Raw genomic sequence first — 18915 nt, 5'->3', positions numbered from 1 at the left:
CTCCCTCCCATTGCCCGCGCGGAGCCCTCCCGAAGCCAGGGCGCGCCCTCGCCCCCGCCCAATCCGTGTGGGGGCAGGGCTCACGTGGCCGTGCCAGGCACCTCGTTCGGCCCGCGTGGCTCCGCGGCGTTCGGGCCGCGCCAGGTGCGTGGACCGGAAGTTACGTCACGGGTAACGCTGCTCCCGGAAGTGAGCGGCGCGGGAAATCTGAGGGGTGGGGCCGAGGAGAGCTTTGCCCCGGAAGTTAGGGGATGGGCCAGGATAAGTGACCGGAAGTGAACTCGTGGACCGGCCCGGAAGGAGAGAAGGAAGGGGGGCCGGGGGGGGGGGAGGCGTGAGCTCCTCATCCCGGACCCGGTAGAGGGTGAGGCAGGGGTCCCATCCAACGACCCCCCTTCCTGCCCCACCCCGTCCCTGGACCCTCCTGTCGTCGCGCCACGCTCTTGTCTCTGCCCCCTCCCACCTTTCCCGTTCTGCCTCCACGGCCCCACCCCCGGCCTTGTCATCCCCCTCCCCTTGGCCCCGAATCCCCCCAGCCCCCACCCCTTGCCTGGTCACACACACCCCCAGCCCCAGCCTTGTCTCCTCCCCCAACCTCCCCAGGCCCTGTAGACCCCCTACGCTAGTCGCTTCACCCCCCAGGTGCCACCCCCGCCATTATTTCCGAGGCTCCCAGTCCTGGTGGGCTCCGTTCCCCCTCCTCCCCCGGTCATCCTCAGCTCCGTCCTCCCCTCCTCCGCAGGGTCCTCCCAGCTCCGGCAATGAAGCTGAAGCTGAAGAACGTTTTCCTCGTCTATTTTTTGGTGTCCCTCACCGGCCTCCTCTATGCTCTCCTGCAGCTCGGTGAGGAGGGAGGGGTGGGGTGGGGGGGGTGGGTATCGAGGTGTCCTGGACAGGGGTTCCATCGGAACCTGGCTCTCGGGGGCAGCCGACAGGGCCTCTCCTTCCCGGACCCTGGGAGTGTCCGCGGGTATCCTCTCCTTGCAGCGTCCCACCCGATGGCGCCCAGGCGGCAGCTGAGCCAGGACTAGGGTTAGGGTCTCTAGACTCCCCTTCTAATGCTCCTCACTGCCTCCTGCTTTCAGGCAGGTCAGGTGGGTGCTCTCTGGCTCCTGCAGACGAGGCCTTTGGAGCGCCTGGAGGGAGGACCAGGTAAAGTGTCAGTGGGAAGCCTGTTCAGACCCTTCTTTTTGAAAACGAAGAGACAGGTGCTCACGCCCAAGCTGGCACAGATCAGATGGTGGCATCCTAGGTTTAGGGATGGAGGGGACGTTCTATAGAGGCCCTCTCTTTCCCCCCACCCCAGTGTTGCAGATGAGGACGCTGCTGCCTAGAGAGGTTAAGAGACTTGGTCTGGGCCACGCAGGTACAGAGATAATGGTTGAAGGTGGAGAGACTCCTCCCTTTTGGTCTGTGGCTCTCGGGGCAGGAATGATCCCCTCTTCTGTGCTCCACCCACTCTTCCCCCTTTTCTGCCACCCAGGCCAGCCCTGTGACTGCTCCCCGCACCTTCGAGCAGCTGCTGAGCACCTTCGCAGGAAAGACCTGAAGATCTCCCAGCTGCAAGCTGAGCTTGGTCGGCCTCCCCCTGCTCCCGCCCAGCCCCCTGAACCCGAGGCTTTACCCACCATTTATGTCGTGACCCCCACCTATGCTAGGTACCTGCTCCACCTGGGCAGCCAGTTCTCTTAGCAAATTGGGGTTGGCTGTTTTGTTTAAAAACACGAATGGTATAGTTGGGGACCAGATGTGGGCCAGGGTCAGACACAAAGCCTGTGGTCCAGGACTGATGTCCCTCCTGGAAGGATATGTTCCAACCACGTGAAGAAGTAGGAGTGAGGAGGATCAGCCAGGCCTGGCTGGAGAGGCCCTGAGTGGGCTTGGGGCACTGGGAACCTGGTGCCTCTTTTGGGGAAAAAGCTAAAACTGGGTGGGAGAAGGTGGGAGTGAGGTTCAGAGAGAGGGAACATGGGAAAAGTTGTGAAGTCATTCTTAAGTAAGGTGGTCCTGGGGAATCTCTGCATCACCTAGCTGGGGCCCAGCTGAGTGCAGACAGGGAGGGAGAGGGCACAGAGACAGAGATCTGCTCTTTGGAGAGTAGAGGGTTTTTTTGTACACAGTTCATTTTATTTTCATTGTAACTCTGTGAAGAAGGTGCTATGGCTCTTATTTTCCATCTAGAAACAGGTTGAGAGGTCACAGGACTGGTCAAGGTCACAGCAGTAAAAAACATCGAAGGTGTGGGTTCCATGGAATCCTAAATCCAGGCTTCTGGGACAAGAAGAGCATTCTAGAGCATTTTGTGTTCAGAGGCTATGTCAGGGTTCAGCCATACATAAGTGGCATCTTGTCCTCATCCTGTCCGCCACCCACCAGTTTCTCTCCTTCCCTTAACCCTATCTTCCTCCACTTAGGCTGGTGCAGAAGGCTGAGCTGGTTCGCCTGTCACAGACCCTGTCCTTGGTGCCCAGACTGCATTGGGTACTGGTCGAGGATGCCGAGGCCCCTACTCCACTGGTTTCAGGACTACTGGCCGCCTCTGGTCTCCGATTCACTCACCTGGTGGCCCTCACACCGAAGGGACAGCGGCTTCGAGAAGGGGAGCCAGGCTGGGTCCGACCCCGGGGTGTGGAGCAGCGTAACCGAGCTCTGGATTGGCTCCGGGGAAAAGAGGCTGCAGTTGGTGGGGAAAGGGACCCGCCCCCTGTGGGGACTCGGGGGGTCGTGTACTTTGCTGATGATGACAACACCTACAGCCGGGAACTTTTTGAGGAGGTAAGAGAAAGGTGAGAGGCAGAGCAGTCCTTTGGAGATTGTGTGAAAAGAGAAAGTGATCCAAAGCTGTTTAGGGGTGCTGCTGTGGAAGAAGGGGCCCCTTAGAGGAGCTTGGACCATTGCATACTGTAACTATGTTCCTCTCTCTTGATCTGTTTTGTCCTCAAGATGAGGGGAACCCGAGCTGTCTCCGTGTGGCCGGTGGGGCTGGTCGGCGGCCTGCGGTTTGAGGGGCCCCAGGTGCAGGGGGGCCAGGTGGTTGGCTTTCACACAGCCTGGGAGCCAGACCGGCCCTTCCCTCTGGACATGGCCGGCTTTGCCGTATCACTGCCCCTTCTCTTGTCTCGGCCCAGTGCCCAGTTTGACTCCACTGCCCCCCGGGGCCACCTGGAGAGCAGTCTCCTCAGCCATCTCATTGACCCCAAGGATCTGGAGCCCCGGGCTGCAAACTGCACACGGGTAAAGAGTCGGGAACCACAGGGTGGGAGGCAGGGGGAGGTATTGGGACAGCAAATACTTTCTCAGGCATAAGCAGCCTCTGGTTGGTGAAGCCTCATTGCCTAGTTCTTTTGTTCTATTGAGCTTGTTATTTTAGTGTTTTTAAGAACTACTGATGAGATTGAGAGCTTTAAAACCTGTGGAGGGTCTGGTGATGGAAGAGAAGGGGACGGGTGGGGTGGGGGGAGAGAGCAGGCCTTGTGAAAGGGGGGCAGGGGTAGCCCAAAGGGATCTGCTTGTTTGAATAAGGCAAAGAAAAGAAAATAGAGTGGTGGAGGCTGGACTGAAGCATCGTCTCCTCCCTCCCTGGGTTGGGCCCCCCTCCACGGCCTTGTTCAGCTTGAGGTGGGCCCCTTGTGGCTGGCGCCCATTCTGATTGGGCGGGGGGTGGTGCTGCTTGCAGGTGCTGGTGTGGCACACGAGGACCGAGAAACCCAAGATGAAACAGGAGGAACAGCTGCAGAGGCTGGGCCGGGGCTCGGACCCCGGCATCGAGGTGTGACCGCAGACATAGGTAGGCTAGAGGATCACGTAGGTTTCCAAGGTCGTGACCCTACAGATTTAGGGTCTGCCCTGTGGGCCTGGTGGCCAGAGTGACCGTTTCTAGGGCTCCTCCCTTCCCCCATCTTGCCGCATGGAGCTTGCCAAAGAAGACAAGAGGACAGTGGTGTTGAGCCAGGTCAGTCCTGGGGTGGGGAGATCCCCCCAGGACAGATGGACTCAGCTGGAAGAGCGGGGATGACTGCCCGAAGAGGGGTGCTGTCCAGTTACTCAGTGGGCATGGGCATGCATTTTGGGGCCTGATCAGGTTGGGGCTGCTGGGTCCCTCCCCACAGTGAGCATGTTCCCCCATTCCTACCTCCAGAATAAAGTATGTCAATCCTCTGACTTCTGCTCTTTGTTCAGTGGTGCTAACGGGGCCCCCCTTCACCCTCCAACACCCAAGGTCTGAACCCTTTAGAATCCGGTCAGACCCCAGTGTGGTACCAGGGCCCTCCTGAACTAAGAAAAGACGCAGAGAAGTGCCTGCTCGCCTTGGTCCAAGAGCACAGCGCCCTCCCCGTGCCCAGAAAGAGGAAAGAGAAACATCAGGCGGCTGAGGTTTATTGATTCTTGTACACATGGAGATTGGTGCCATTTTTTCCCTGGGTGACCGGCCGGTCTTTCTTCACCCCCTCTACCATCAGCACCTCTTTGTGGTCCCCCCAGGAATGTTCTCTGCCCCCCTTTGCCCATGCTAGCGGCAGGGGCTCTGAAGTGGGGTGGTAGGTTTCTATCTTTTGCTACTTCTAGCTAATGCTCCCCTCTGTGTCTTCTGGCTGTCGCCCCTAATCTAGTTCCCTTCCTTTCTTCCTCGGGCCCTGCTGCAGCCCCTCTTCATTCCCTTCCAGAGCAGTACTGATCTCTTTGTGGGCACCACTGCAGGGAAGGGGACTGAGAACTACTCTGGCCAGCCTCACCTTCCACTTTCCCCTTCCCCTCTGGGGTGCTAGGCTTCTGCTGGGGCCTCCTCAGCTGGGGCCTCTGGTGGAACCTCCTCGGGCACAGGTCTCTGAGCACACAGCCCCTGCTGGAAAGCACTTTTCAGCATCTCTTTCAGGCCCCCAGAGAACAAGTAGCCTTGGGTGTCACCTTCCCCATCTATGGCTCCCCCCAGGCCCTCCAAAGCTGTTTGCAGGTACCGTAGTCCCAGGAGCACCAACACCTGTGAGGGGCAAAGGGAGAGGGGTCAGGGAAGAGTCTGCTCCAACTCAGAGGCCCGAGAACTGGCCACGGGTTGGACAGAAGGTCAAGGGGCCTGTCTCTAGCCTAGGGCAGCTGGCAGTCCTCAGCTCAGTCTGCCATTGGGGAACTCTGCTTACCTGCAGCAAAAAGGTAATGGCAAGCATGGTCCCCAGGGTGCTGGCCAGCCCCACCAGGTGCCTCAGCAGCACGCCATGGCAGCCCTGTTCCCAGAGGTTGAGGTTGGGCTGCCGAGGGTCAGACAGGGGATGGGCCTGTGTGTTGGAGAGCTGGTTCTGTAGGCAGGGCCGGGGGGAATGGGGGTTACAGCAGGAGAAGGGGACCCCGTCGATTAGATAGAGGCCTTCCACGTTGCTCTGGATCTGGCTGCCAAAGGAGCAGAGAGGCTGTCATCCAAGGGGCCCCCCAAGAGCTGGCAGGGGAGGGGAGAGGGCCAGGGGCAGGGTGACAGGAGGGTTGCATCACTTACTCGATGATGTCCTGGTTATTGGGGTCCAGATACCGGCTACTGATCCACTGAACAGTGAACCAGTCTTTGTAGCTGTGCCGCCCACAGCAGTGGTAGGCCAGCTGGAGCTCATCCATCAGCCGCTTGGCATTACAGTGCCCCGGGACCTCTGTGTCCTTGTAGTGAGCCAAGGCTCCCCCCAAACCATTCTCTAGGGCAGCATCTAGGCTCCTGGGCAATGCTAGGGCCAGTCCTACTGCCAGGGCCAGGAGACCCCCACCCCCAATGGTCCCAGCCAGCAGGATTGGTCCCAGCACCCCTCGCCAAGGCGGATATCGGGCCGCATCCAAGGATGCTCTGGTGACTCCAGCCCCTAAGACCCCCATGCCCAGGGCAGCTGCCCCTGCAGCCAAAGCTGTCTTGGGGAGGGCTGAAAATGAGCAGGTGGGGTCCAAGAAAGGGCTTAGGTGCCACAGCTGTACCAGGAGGTGGCCACTAGAGATGAGAGTGAGGCCACCGGCCAGAGCCAGCAACCAGGAAAAGAGCCAGAGCCCCTGGGCCAGGCGGATCCGGGCCTGAAGGGGCAGGGGAAGGGGCAGAATGGCAGCCATCTCCCATCTCTGCCCCCGGGGGAGTGCCAAGGGGCCTGCCAGGGGACCAAGACAGGGGCTGGGCCGCTGAGTCAGCCTGGCTTGGCTCAGCGCTGGGTTAATGCCAACCTGACCCCAATACCCCAGGGTCCCACCCCGGAGCCCTAATAACTTTTTGCCCTGCCCCCCCACTCCCCTCAGCCAGCCCCAGTCCCTGCACAGATTTTCCTGGCTCCACCCCCTGGGTGGTCCCCTCCCCTATTGAGAAGACAGACAGTCCTTGGCCCCGCCCCTCCGGTTCTACACCACCACCACCACCCCCAACCCCCCACCAGCCCCATCTGGCCTCTCTGTGCACCCTACCCCCAATACACTTTGCCGGAGCCCATTAAGGGTGGGGTGGGGGGTGGGAGCTGAGCTACGGAGCCTGTCAGGTTGTCGTGGCTCACCCTTCTTTTGGTCCCCTGGGAATAGAGGGAAAATGTGTGGGGACGATCGGGGAAGAGCTGGGGGCTAGTGGAGAGGCAGAGGCACTTTGGAAGTGTGGGGGTCGGGGGTCCGGAGGGGGCTAGTGGGTCACGGGAGGTCTCGGGCCCTTTGCCCCGCCCTCCCTTCCGCCCCGTGGGAGTACAGTCGGGCCTGGGCAGGGAGGGGTTACCAGGCGGCCCGCCCCCCCCACGGCCCCCCCCCCCCCCCCCCCCCCCCCCCCCCCGCGCTTCCTGGCTGCTCCGCGTCCGGCGTCTGTTTGCGCCGCGGAGCAGGGGCCCGGGACAGCTCCCCAGCCCCACGGGAGCCCAGAGTCAGCCTGGGGACAGCGCCCTCCTGCGCCCCGACGGGAGCCCCTGCTGCCCCGGGCTGCCCGCTCCCCGCCCGGTGGTCCAGTGCCCTCCCCGGGCGGGCCATGGCCCTCGCATCGTCCCGGCCCTAGACGCGGCCGCCGCTCGCGGCTAGGCTCGGAGCACCCCGGGGGGGCAGAATGGACGGGGCCGCGGGGCCGGGTGAGTACCAGGCCAGGGGGTTGGGGCGCCTGCGAGGACTTGGGGGCGCTTCGGGCAACGGCCCTTCCGAGGGCACCCCCCCCCCCCATGCGCAGCGTGGAGCCCCTGCCTTCCCGGGGCGCTGTTAGCCGGCTGTCAGTCCCCAGGTCCTGGGCACGGCTCCCGTCCCCTCTGCCCTACTCCACGTTGCTGCCGATCTCCCGAGGAGGTCGGGCAGGAAGGAGCCCGCCAGGCTGAGCCTTGGCCAGGAGGGGGGAGTGGGCGGCAGGGAATGAACTCCACCCGGAGCCCGGCTCCCTCCCTTTCCCACTGAGGCGGCTTGAGTGGGTGGAGGGGGACTTGAGGGGTTGCCTTCGGTCTTTATTCCCGAGGGAATGCAGAAAGGCCAGGAGCCCTGGGTCTTGCGCCTGATCTCAGCCCAGCAGAGAGCTGAGCAGGCCGGGTGTGATCACCCCTCTCTCCTGATGTAGGTGAGGGACAGTCTGGGGGCTGGGAGCCCCCCGGGCCAGACATTCTGGGGGCCTTAAGCCAGAGGCTCCGGGTTCAAGAGGAAGAGATGGAGCTGGTGAAAGCTGCCTTGGCCGAAGTCCTGCGGAGACTCAGGCTGCAGGAGGGGACCCCAAGGTCGCCCGTGGGAGCCCCAGCTTCTCCTGTCCCTGTGCAGGCATCCAGTGACAGGTACTTGGCTGCCCTCGTGCCTCCCTCCTCCTTTCTGCCGGCGGCTCTCTGACCTGTGGGCCGGGCTTATATTCCTCACTCTCTCCCTCAGCAGCCCCTCAGCCCCCCCTGGACTGCCACCTCCGCCCAGCCCTTCCTTGGTGAGCAGGGGCACCCAGACGGAGGTGGAAACTGAGTCCCAGCCGTCTTCTGGCTCCTTGGCCTTGAGCAATGGGCCCCCAGCCCTTCCTGGAGGCGGAGAGGAGGAACTAGTGGGTGTCCAGTCCGAAGGAGGTGGCGGCGGCAGCAGCTGTGGTGCTGGCTCTCCTGGCCCTCCTGGGGCCCTGAGGCCCTTTCAGCTCCCTCAGAGGGGGGACACGTAAGTCTCCGGGGCATGGAAGTGGGGCGCGGGAGAGGAGGGGAGGGTGGCCAAGGGACCCTGCGCTGGGGCCTTTCACCTCCTAGGAGGAAGATCTTTAACTTCATCTTCTTCCCTGTCCTCTCTGGGGACCCCTTCCACAATCCACCCACTGCCTCCGCTTCAGGCCTCGTCGGAATTCCTCCTCCTCCTCCTCCCCTTCTGAGCGGCCCCGAAAGAAGCTTTCCAGGAAAGCCGCCTCATCGGCCAACTTGCTGCTCCGGTCAGGCAGCTCCGAAAGGTGGGCTACTCCTCCCCTCAGAGCCCTCCCATGTGATCGTCAGATCGGGGCGGGGAGGGGGCTGCCTGTCTCCTCCCTCCCCCAACCTCCTCAGAGCCCTCGGGGAGGTCCCAGCCGTCTCTATGCATTCGTTTATTTATTCATTCAACAGACATCTAGGCCACATCTCCTGTTATCATCCCTGTTTTGCAGATGAAGTAACAGAGGCTCAGACAGATTAAAAGGCTAAATGTCTGAGGCAGGTCAACACCAGAGGTTGGTGGCTCCTAGACCAAGGCACTGACCCCCGCGCCTCAGTTTTGCCACCCCTGACTGAGATGCTCTTGTAGAATCTTGAATCTTGGGCTGATGTCAGAGGCCATTTCATTCAGGGGTTCTTCATCTGGAGCCCAGAAACGCGTTTTAGAAAGCATTTTAATAGCTATTTCAATTTGTTTGGTTTCCTTAATTTGCTGTATTCTATTCACCTAGAAACCATATTCCAGAAAGGGCCCCATAGGTCGCCAGACTGTCCAAAGGATTGATGGCTTTAAAAAGGTTAAGAACTCCTAATCTAGTCTGGCCTTGGCATTTGACGCAGGAGGAAACTGAGGCAGAAAATAATGTGATTTGAACCTAGGCCCTCCTAAGCACCTCCCCTTCCCCAAAGGGGCTCCAATAGAGGCCTACCCCAACCTGGCTAAAGCACCACGTTCCCAGCAGGTTTCACTCTAGCCACTGAGATGTGTCTCTCCCTCCCTTCCTCCCTCCGTCCCATCTGATTTGTTACAAATCAAGGTCTGCCATGGGATCTTCCTATCCATGGAGCTGGGGGATTCCCCGAGTGGACAGGTCTGTTTGCCCGAGCCCCTTGGGGAGAGGTCAGCTGTAGAGCTGCTTGGCCAGTGCCAGGGCCTTCTAGGCCTTTCTCTGGTCAGGAGGTCGGAGGGCCTCTGTCCTGATCCACTTAGACCCTGCCGTCATGGAGGCACGGGGAGATGACATGTTTCTCCAAGTGTTTCAGGTGAACAAAGCACTTTCTTCCCAACAGCTTTTTGGGGTTCACAGCCTCTGCAGGAGCGCCGGTCTCTCCTGATTGGCAGAGTGGACAGGGTTCTTCCTGACCTGCCATCTCTAGGGAGCCACAGATAGCCGTAGAATTGGAGTCCAAGGCCAACTAGCTAGTCCTGACGGGGAATAAGGGGGAGTCCAGGGGGAGCCGATGGGAAATCCTGACAGTCGTGTGGCTTGGGAGCTCCAAGCAGAACATTCTCTGCACTCAGAACATTTTGCCTGCTGACCTGGCTTACCCTTGGGTCTCTTTTTTGTTGAAGAAAGCAAAGGCCCCTATCTTCTAAGGACCCTAAAAATCTCTTGGGCATTGTGGGAAGCTAGATGTTTGTGGCATCAGAGGAGGCTTGGCTTTGAATCCTGTCTCAGACACTTAATAGCTGTGTGAGCCTTTATTTTTTTGTGCAGAATGGGGATAATAATGCCAACAGTGGGAGGTGGTGGGACTTTGTGGATCCATCAGCCTCTTGGCAAAACCTGGATTCAAGTCTGGTCACTGACATGGACTGGCTGTATGATCCTGGGCTAATGACTCCTTCCAAGTATGCCTCAGGGCACTTCCTGATCTTCACGGGCCTCTCTTAATCATTGGGAGCCAACCATCCCCAGCAGCTGGATGGATCCCGGACTTGGAGTCAGGAAGACCCGAGGAGTTCAAATTGGCCTCAGGCCCTCACTAGCTGTGTGATTCTGATTTCATTGCTGTTTGCCTCAGTTTCCTCATCTCTGAAATGGGGCTAACCACAGCCCCAAATGAGATCATATTTGTAAAAATGCTTTGTGCTAGCTGTAAGTATAGTCTTTCTCTTGATGCTAACTAAACCTCCTCCCAGATTTCTCTCCCCAAGGCCTTGCCCTGTGACACATCCTTACCTCTTGGCTCTTTTTACCCTCTCTCCACAGCCGAGGAGGGAAAGATCCAGTCTCCAGCCCTGGAGGCCCTGGTTCTCGGAGGAGCAATTATAACCTCGGTGAGGGCAGATCTGGGGAAACAGGGTATGTTTGGTGGGAACAGGAGGCCGGGCAGGTAAGAATAGTCACCTCCAAAGAGAATGAGTTCTCCAGCCCAGGAGGTCTCCCAGCAGTCGTGACAGGATTACTTGTTAGCTGTGTTGTAGAGGTGAGATTTATGGTCGGGTGTAGGTTTGATAAGAAGGCCTCTGGGGTCCTTTCTAGCCCTGCAAATTTGACACCCTGGGATTGAGGACAGTAGGCCTATCAGTGAGGATAGGGCTCAGAGGATGGAATTCGGCTCCCAACTTGTCCTCCTTCTCCAGGTTAAGAGTCCCTATGGGGCATGGGGAGAGAGAACTGGAAGGTAATCCTGGTCTCCCTGTCTCCCCTGCAGAGGGCATCTCGGTGAAGATGTTCCTTCGGGGTCGACCCATCACCATGTACATTCCGTCGGGCGTCCGCAGTCCTGAGGAGCTGCCCAGTGGCCCGCCCCCCGAGAACCTCAGTCTTGACTGGGTGTATCCTCCCATCCCATCCCCTGGTCCAGAGTGGCCCCCTTTCCCCCTCCTCTCCCTGTAGTTTCCCTCAGAGAGCCCCAGAATCCTCTTGTCCCTCCCTCAATGCCCTTGCCAGTGAAGGAGCCTTCTCCCCCATCCTCTGTTCACCCTTGACCTCTGGCCCTTGTCCATCATAGTTTCACAATTCAGTTCCATAGGCATTTATTAAGCATTTGCCTCATTCTTCTGGCTCTAGGGGCCTTCAGTTGATCAGGGAGCAATAAACTGCATGCACAAAGGTTTGTTACAAGGTAGGATCAGATATCAAGAGGTATAGGGCACTACAGAAATATTCAAGGCAGGGGAGTCTCAGTCCTCAGTAGAGGAGATCCGAGAAAGTGGCCCCTGAGCTGGGCTTCAGTGAAGAAAAGGGATTTTAACAGGCAAAGATGAGGAAGGCCTTTGTGAATGTCCAGAGGTCAGAGGTGATAGGTCAAGTGTGGGGAGCAGCAGGTCTGGTCTGATTGGAACACCTGGGTGGAGAGCAGTGATGTCACAGGAGTCCAAAGAGTCAGGTGAAGTGTGATCGGAGAAGGCCAGAAATGCCAGGGTAAGGCAGTAGGAACACACTGAAGATTCTTGACCTGAGAAACGTATGGTCAAAGGTGTGCCTTAAGAAAATTTTGACAGCAGCCCCTCAGAGAGAGATCAGATGGGAGAGACGGGCAGCGGGGAGGCATCAGGTGGCCCTGGACGTCGGAGATTCTGGGGGACCCTGGCCTGCTGTGGGGACTGAGGAAGCTCAATCCAGGCCGATGGCTCTGAGGAGGAAGAGAATGGGAAGGATCGGAGAGGGCAGCAGAGGTAGTGGGCAGGCTTCAGTCACTGACTGGCCATGGAAGGTGGAGGGGCTGGGAGAGCCGTCCCTAGGAATTCTGATGGTAACCTCCTCACTGGCTTCTTTTCCTTGACCTTCCTCCTCCTCCCAGTTATGGGTACAGGGGCCGAGACTCTCGTTCCAACTTGTTTGTACTTCGCTCAGGGGAAGTAGTTTATTTCATTGCCTGTGTGGTGGTGCTGTATCGCCCAGGAGGAGGTCCGGGAGGCCCTGGGGGTGGTGGCCAGAGACACTACCTGGGTCACACAGACTGTGTTCGCTGGTGAGGTCAACAGCAGGGGTTGCTGGGAAAGGAGGCCCTGGGATGGGGGAGAGTTGTTTCAGGAGAAGGCTCTTCCCACAAGGGATAGCTAGGTGCCCTCAGGGATGAGGAAGGCAGATGCAGGGAGGGAAGGAAGCCTGGCTTCAGGAAAAAGATGGGCTTACTGATGGTTTTGGAGGCAGAGGGTCTGGGTTCAATTCCTCTACCACTTCCCCTCTCTCTATGGCCTCTATTGGGCCGGATGGTCTTTGGTCATATAACTTAGAGGCAGGTGGTGCCTCCCAACTCCTCTAGGCCAGTTGCCTGCAGCTGGAAATCCTGGGATCCCAGAGACTTAGAGATCCCTCCCCCAGTGGCATATCCCCTTCTCCACCTTTAGTCTTGCTGTCCATCCCGATGGCGTCCGAGTAGCTTCTGGCCAGACGGCGGGGGTCGACAAAGACGGGAAGGTACTGTCAGACCTCAAGCCTGGATGGGGTGGGCTGCCAGTCTGATCTTGTTTGGTGACTTCCCTCTACCTCTGGCTCTCTGACTCTCCCTTCAGCCGCTTCAGCCAGTGGTTCACATCTGGGATTCAGAGAAGCTCCAGAAGCTCCAGGAGATCGGCCTGGGGGTGTTTGAGCGAGGAGTTGGGGCCCTCGCCTTCTCTGTCTCGGTGAGCTGGCCCCTTCCCACAGACCATGCCCATGCCAAGATCTCTACTCAGAGAGAATCCTATGCAGCCCACAGTCCTTCCTGCCTTACAGCGCCTGGCACATAGTAGGTGCTTAGTAAGTCCTCATTGTCTGCCTGCCATCGTCCTGGCCCCCGTGATTGGGCGTGTTTTAGCCCTTCCTATCCCCTCTCCTCGTGACTGCTCTGTGACTGTGCCCCTCAGACCCAGGGCTGCACCCTGAGTCTCCCAATGTGTCCTCACCCCCAGGATCAGGGCAACTTCCTTTGTGTGGTCGATGACTCTAATGAGCACATGTTGTCTGTGTGGGACTGGAACCGAGGTGCCAAACTGGTGGAAATCAAGGTGAGGTCCCTGGGGGGACAGAGGAAGGAGACTCTAGGGGCTTCAGGTCAAGGAACTGAGTGCTTGGCCAAGGTCATAGCTAGGTGTTCAGGTGGTTGGGGAACAGAAGAAGGAAATGTCAGGGTCTGGGACTAACTTGGAGTCTCTGGATGCCTCCCTCCGTGGTGAGCCGCGGCCTCCTTTCAGACAGCGTGAAGTGGACTGGAGTTCAGATCCTGCCATTATCTCTTACTACTACTGGGATGACCCAGGGCAAATCACTTCTCTCTGGGCCTCAGTTTCTCCTGAAAAACACGAAATGACCTCTAAGGCCCCTTTTAGTTCTACATCTCTCAGCCTCCTGACCCTGTAATACCCCAAAGCTCAGACTACTTTGAAAGGGGCAGGGGTGGGAAGTGGGGTCCCCAGCCTGGACTGGGTTAGGGGATCTGGGGGCTGACTAACCCCTAGGTTTCCCTCCCTCCAGAGTACAAATGACTCTGTCCTGGCTGTCGGCTTCAACCCCCGAGACAGCAGTTGTATCGTCACTAGCGGAAAGTCCCATGTTCACTTCTGGAACTGGTCTACTGGAGGAGGGGCTCTGGGCAGTGGGGGACTCACTCGGAAACAGGGTGTCTTTGGGGTGAGGTCTGAAGCGGCTTGATGGGTGGGAATGTGTGTGTATGGGTGTCAAATGGGGATTGCCCCACAGCCTTGTCCTCCTACAGTTCCTAGATTTGATCCCTGACCTCTGACCTCCAACTTTTGTGTCTTCTGTCCTCCTGACCTCCAAAAGTACAAACTTATCCCTTGACCTCTCCATTGATCTCATGACTTTAACCTCTAACTTCTACCCCCTCCCAGAAATACAAGAAACCCAAATTTGTCCCCTGCTTTGTGTTCCTTCCGGATGGAGACATCCTCACCGGGGATTCAGAAGGGACCATCCTCACCTGGGGGCGGAGCCTGCCTGACTCCAGGACCCCAGGCAGGGGTGGGGCTAAAGGTATATGATTCCCCCAAGGCTTGTCTGGATCTCAGTCGAAGTTAGAGCCAAGGCAGTTTCCAGAGGGCAGGCTAGAGAATTGAGAGGAAGAAGGGCCTCAGGAGAAGGAAGTCCATATAGTCCGGAGGTGGCCTAGGAACTCGACTGGGGAAAGTGACTTCCCCTGTCTGGACCTTGGTTTCCTCATCTGTGGAATGAAGAGGTTGGACTAGATCAGGGATTCTTACCCTGCTTAATGGATAGATTTTAGAAGGTCCATAAACTTGGAGGGAAAAAATGACATTTTAAAATTTCCACTAACTCCTAACAGAAATTTAGCATTTCCTTCAATTATTAATGCCAGCAACAAGCCACAGTCATATTAGGTTTCCCTAGATTGCCAGAGGGGCCCATGATGTAAAAAATGTGAAGACTCCTTGGACTTAGGTGGTTGCTAAGGCCCCTTCCAGCTCTGACATTCTGGGTTCTGAGACCGCGCCCAGTCAGGGTTTTAAGGCCTCTTTCAGCACTGACATAGCATATTCTAAGGTCCTTACCAACTTGGACATTCTAGGCTTTAAAGGATTCATTGTACTTGGCCTTGGCTCTCAGCTCATCCTCCTTTTCCCTTGCACTGGATCTATCATGACCTTCCCTGTGACCTGGATCCTACCAATCCTGGCTCTCCCTCCTCCATACAGAGACATTTGGGATTGTGGCTCAGACCCGAGCCCACGAAGGCTCCATCTTCGCTTTGTGTCTGCTGAGGGACGGGACTGTGCTGAGCGGGGGTGGGCGGGATCGCCGGCTGGTTCAGTGGGGGCCCGGGCTCACTGCCCTTCAGGAGGCTGAGGTAAGGCTGGGACTGGAGGTGGGGGAAGGGAAGAACTGAGGTAGATGGGGCTGGGGAGCAGGAGGAAAGTTGTAGGGACTTCTTTCCTCCTGAGACACAGACTTCCCCTGCCTCTAGATCCCAGAACAGTTTGGAGCTGTCCGTGCCATTGCTGAAGGGCTGGGCGCAGAGCTGCTGGTGGGCACCACAAAGAATGCACTGCTGAGGGGAGACCTGACTCAGGGCTTTTCCCCGGTTATCCAGGTTAGGGTTTGTGTGGGGCCAGAGGAGTGTGGGGCTGGGGGCAAGGAGATCCGATAACCACTCAGCCTCTGTATCCCATAGGGTCACACTGATGAGCTCTGGGGTCTCTGCACTCACCCCTCCTTGAACCGCTTCCTCACCTGTGGCCATGACCGGCAGCTCTGTCTGTGGGATGGGGAGTGTCACGCCCTGGCCTGGAGCCTTGATCTCAAGGTACTGTTGCCAGAAACAACTTTATCTTCTGAGACCCCTTTCCTTTACCTCCCCCCCAATCTTTGGGGAATTCAGCCATCTTTCCCAAGGCTGGCCACGCCTCCCCTTTGAGAAGCACTGAGGGGAGGTGGGCTTTGGGGTGATCTGGTAGGTTTCCCCCCATGAGAAAAGTATCTCCTTGAATCCCAACCCCAGCCTTCCATCTCTGACCACCCTCCCCCTCCAGGAGACGGGCCTCTGTGCGGATTTCCACCCCAGTGGGAAGGTCGTGGCTGTGGGACTCAACACTGGGAGGTGAGAGTGGGCAGAACCAAGGATCCAGGCCTGGTAGGGGGAGGAGGGAAGTAAGGAGATGGGGACAGCGATGGCGTTGTGGCCCCATGCCCTCTTCTGACCCCAGGTGGCTGGTTCTGGATACAGAAACTCAAGAGATTGTGTCAGATTTCACTGATGGTAACGAGCAGCTCTCCGTTGTCAGGTATAGTCCAGGTGAGAGCCGCTCCCCTCCCCACCCCCACCTCTCTCTGCCTGCTTCCTCTCCCCACCCCCCCATTCTGGTTCCTTTCTTCTGACATTACCTCCCGATTATTCTATGCCTATTTTTGAGGTACATAATTGCTGGCCCCTTGTCTCCTGTATGTGAAGGTGAGCTTGAGAGCAGGGGCTGTTTGATTTTGGTTTTGGGGAGTTCCTTTTTGTTATATCCCCTGCTTTTAGCACAATGCTTGGCCCATAGTAAGCACTTAAGAAATGTTTGTTGACTGACTGACTGACTCCTTCAGATGGGATGTACCTGGCCATCGGTTCTCATGACAACGTGATCTATATCTACAGTGTGTCCAGCGATGGGGCCAAGTGCAGCCGGTTTGGCAGATGTATGGTGAGTATGCCCAGTGAACAGAGTGGGGTGGGGGTGGGGTGCTGGGGGTGGTAGGGGCAGGTCAGCTCTTCACACTCTCCTAGGAAATGGCCTGGGACTGGGCTGGGAACTGAAGGCTCCAATTTTGACTCACCGGCCCCCTCCCCTCCTTCCCCTAGGGGCACTCCAGCTTCATCACCCACCTAGACTGGTCCAAGGATGGCAATTTCATCATGTCCAATTCTGGGGACTACGAGATCCTCTACTGTGAGGAGGGGTTCACAGGGGTGGGTCACAGGGATCAAGTTTTCTCCCCCACTATGGCTCAGAACTAGGGTGGGGGTGGGGACTGTGGGATTTGGGGGCAGAGTCCTGGGTTTGAATCCCAGCTTTGCTGCTTACTCTTTGGGGGATCTTGATCTTGTCACTTCCTTTCTTCAGCTTTCCATTTGCTCACCTAGAAGTGAGATTTGGGTCTGTCCCAGCTCTGACATTCTAGGTTTCCCTCCAGGCTCCCACATTCTAGCTTTAAGGTCCCTCTGAGGCTTTTGTCCTGTGCTCTAAAGTCCCTTCCTGCTGTAACATCTGGTATCTTTATTTTGTAAAGCTCCTTCCAGTTCTAAATCCTATGATCTCACGAACCTAATCCATGGAAAATGTGCTAAGCAAAGACCTTTATAGAAAAATTGTCCAGGGGCATTGGGTGAGAGGGGTGACTTAAAGAATATGGATTTGCCAGGAAATCCTGGAGCCCAAGCTCTCTATGGGCTCTCCTCATTTTCTTCAGTCAGCTAAGTTGATGGAAAGGGATTGACCTAAGTGGGGCTTCCCTCCTTCCCTTCCTCCCAGGGGACGTGGCAGGGGGTTGCAAGCTGCTGAGAAATCGGTATGAGAGCCGGGATCGAGAGTGGGCAACCTATACCTGTGTCTTGGGTTTCCACGTGTATGGTGAGCACCCAGCCAGCCTCGTGAAGATAACTGGGAATATTGTGAGGAGGGCAATGCCACCACACTGGGAACTACTGCCCTTGGGTGGAGGGGAAGGCCTGAGAATGTGGCATTGTGGGTCCTGGGTCCGGGAATGTCCGGGAACAATAGAAATGCTGGGCCTGTGGGTGGCTGGGAATGTGGGAGCTTGGAATGAGGAGGAAGCAGGAATGAGGAGGGCTTGACCTGGTAGGCGTGTGGCCGGATGGATCCGACGGGACAGACATCAACTCCTTGTGCCGGTCCCACAATGAACGAGTGGTGGCTGTAGCCGATGACTTCTGTAAAGTGCACCTGTTTCTGTACCCGTGCTCCCGGGCCAAGGTGAGGGGTCTCCCCCACCCCACCAGGCCAGTGGCCGGAAGAGGGGTTAGAAGGGAAGAGGGGTGCGAGACGCGGGAGTCAGTCCAGAGCTGCTGAAGAGTGGGTGGGGGAGGGGAAAGGGGGGTACGAGACGGGAGTCAGTCCAGAGCTGCTGAAGAGTGGGTAGGGACTCCAGAGGAGACTGCGTTCTGGCTGTCGGTAAGTGGAAAGCGCATTTGGATTTGGAGTAAGGGGACAAGGGTTTAACTACTGGCCCTGTGACCTTGGGCAGGTCTCTTCCTGTGCGACTCAGTTGCCTCATTTGTTAAATGGTGGTATCTGAGCTTCCGGAGCTCTAAGTCCTACATAACTGGGACGGATTCCACCCATTTCTTCCCATTCTGAGATGTCCTCCCTGCCCCCGCCCCCACCCCCACCCCAGGCTCCTAGCCGAAAGTACGGAGGCCACGGCAGCCACGTCACCAGTGTCCGGTTCACTCATGACGATTCTCACCTCATCTCACTGGGAGGAAAGGATGCGAGCATTTTCCAGTGGCGAATGCTGGGTGGTGGGGGCCCTGGACCAGCCCCTCTCACGCCCTCCCGCACGCCTTCCCTTTCCCCCGCCTCCTCGCTGGATGCCTGACCACACTAGGACGAGATGGAGTGGGTGGGTTTAGAGGGTGCTTTTCCCCCTACCTCCCGTCGCCCCCATCCCCCTCCCAAGGACCAGGAGCCTCTTCTTCCAACTTCGTTACATTCCGTGCCTTTTCCCGGTCGGGGAGGGGCGTTGGGACCCCCCAACACTGTACAGAACCGCAGGCTGAGCCGAGCAGCCCCCGCCCTCCTCCCAGACCCTGCAGCAGTGCAGGATCAATAAAACAGATGCCAAGTCCCTTTGCGGCGTTCCGTGTGTTCTTCTGCGGGTGAAAGGCTGGGGGGGGTAACATGGGGTTGGGGTGGAGAGAGCTCTGGATTTGAAGTTAGAGGACAGGGCCCGAGGGCATCCTCTGGGTTGCTGAGGTTGGACGCGGTGCCTCCTCCCTAAGGGCGATTCCCGCTCCCAGGGTCCGGGATTGACCAGGGTGGGGGCGCAGTGGAGTGTGCTGGGGCGGGGGGCTAGCCCAAACAGGGAAGTGAAAAAACAAACCAGGCCCATGCAAATGAAAAGCAAAGGGCATGCAAATGCCTGGTCCGCCGCTCCCTCCGGTGGCCACATGCCGGGGGCTGCAAGGCTGAGGCGAGGGAAGGGTTAAAGCCTCGGCCCCGCCTCTCCTTCCTGGTCCCTCCCCTCCCTCCTAGCCCCGCCCCTCCCGGACCAGGAGGCGGAAATGCCCGAGCGCCGGAGGCCGCGGGCCGGAAAGTGCCGAAGCGCCTCCGGAAGTGGCCGAAGCGCGGGCGCCCGTCCTTCGGGCGCAGCCGGAAGGGTTCCGGAAGGGCTCGGCG

General features: G+C 58.1%; 3 protein-coding genes across 6 annotated transcripts; 2 read left to right on the top strand and 1 right to left on the bottom strand.

The window, feature by feature from the left end:
- The first annotated feature begins 121 nt into the window (after positions 1-121).
- On the top strand, positions 122-4161 carry B3GAT3 (beta-1,3-glucuronyltransferase 3). Of its 3 annotated transcripts, XM_036765661.1 has the most exons (7): positions 275-364; positions 743-843; positions 1086-1152; positions 1484-1658; positions 2415-2775; positions 2944-3234; positions 3677-4161. In XM_036765661.1, exons 2-7 carry the CDS (start codon positions 826-828, stop codon positions 3773-3775), a joined length of 1011 nt encoding a protein of 336 aa, XP_036621556.1. In that variant the 5' UTR covers positions 275-364; positions 743-825; the 3' UTR covers positions 3776-4161. The 3 variants fall into 3 exon arrangements, with proteins under 3 accessions (XP_036621558.1, XP_036621557.1, XP_036621556.1); XM_036765663.1 differs by lacking the exons at positions 275-364; positions 1086-1152 and adding an exon at positions 122-144; XM_036765662.1 differs by lacking the exon at positions 1086-1152 and having other exon boundaries at positions 268-364.
- A 248-nt stretch (positions 4162-4409) lies between these two features.
- ROM1 (retinal outer segment membrane protein 1) lies at positions 4410-6154 on the bottom strand. The gene is made up of 3 exons (XM_036764695.1): positions 5486-6154; positions 5136-5382; positions 4410-4978 (listed from the first exon to the last, which is right to left on the bottom strand). Exons 1-3 carry the CDS (start codon positions 6073-6075, stop codon positions 4763-4765), a joined length of 1053 nt encoding a protein of 350 aa, XP_036620590.1. The 5' UTR covers positions 6076-6154; the 3' UTR covers positions 4410-4762.
- Positions 6155-6794: 640 nt separating this feature from the next.
- Positions 6795-18366, top strand: EML3 (EMAP like 3). Of its 2 annotated transcripts, XM_036764561.1 has the most exons (22): positions 6795-7052; positions 7523-7730; positions 7822-8088; positions 8255-8368; positions 10322-10389; positions 10767-10890; positions 11859-12029; positions 12409-12478; positions 12574-12684; positions 12952-13047; positions 13514-13669; positions 13891-14032; positions 14713-14864; positions 14982-15107; positions 15189-15320; positions 15547-15614; positions 15721-15809; positions 16103-16200; positions 16359-16446; positions 17029-17127; positions 17360-17490; positions 17912-18366. In XM_036764561.1, exons 1-22 carry the CDS (start codon positions 7031-7033, stop codon positions 18113-18115), a joined length of 2736 nt encoding a protein of 911 aa, XP_036620456.1. In that variant the 5' UTR covers positions 6795-7030; the 3' UTR covers positions 18116-18366. The 2 variants fall into 2 exon arrangements, with proteins under 2 accessions (XP_036620456.1, XP_036620457.1); XM_036764562.1 differs by lacking the exon at positions 13514-13669.
- Positions 18367-18915: the final 549 nt, after the last annotated feature.

The sequence above is a fragment of the Trichosurus vulpecula genome, chromosome 6, assembly GCF_011100635.1.
Source record: "Trichosurus vulpecula isolate mTriVul1 chromosome 6, mTriVul1.pri, whole genome shotgun sequence".
NCBI lineage: Eukaryota > Metazoa > Chordata > Mammalia > Diprotodontia > Phalangeridae > Trichosurus > Trichosurus vulpecula.
Note: the sequence above shows the minus strand (reverse complement) of the source record. Positions and strands in the feature narration are given on the sequence as shown.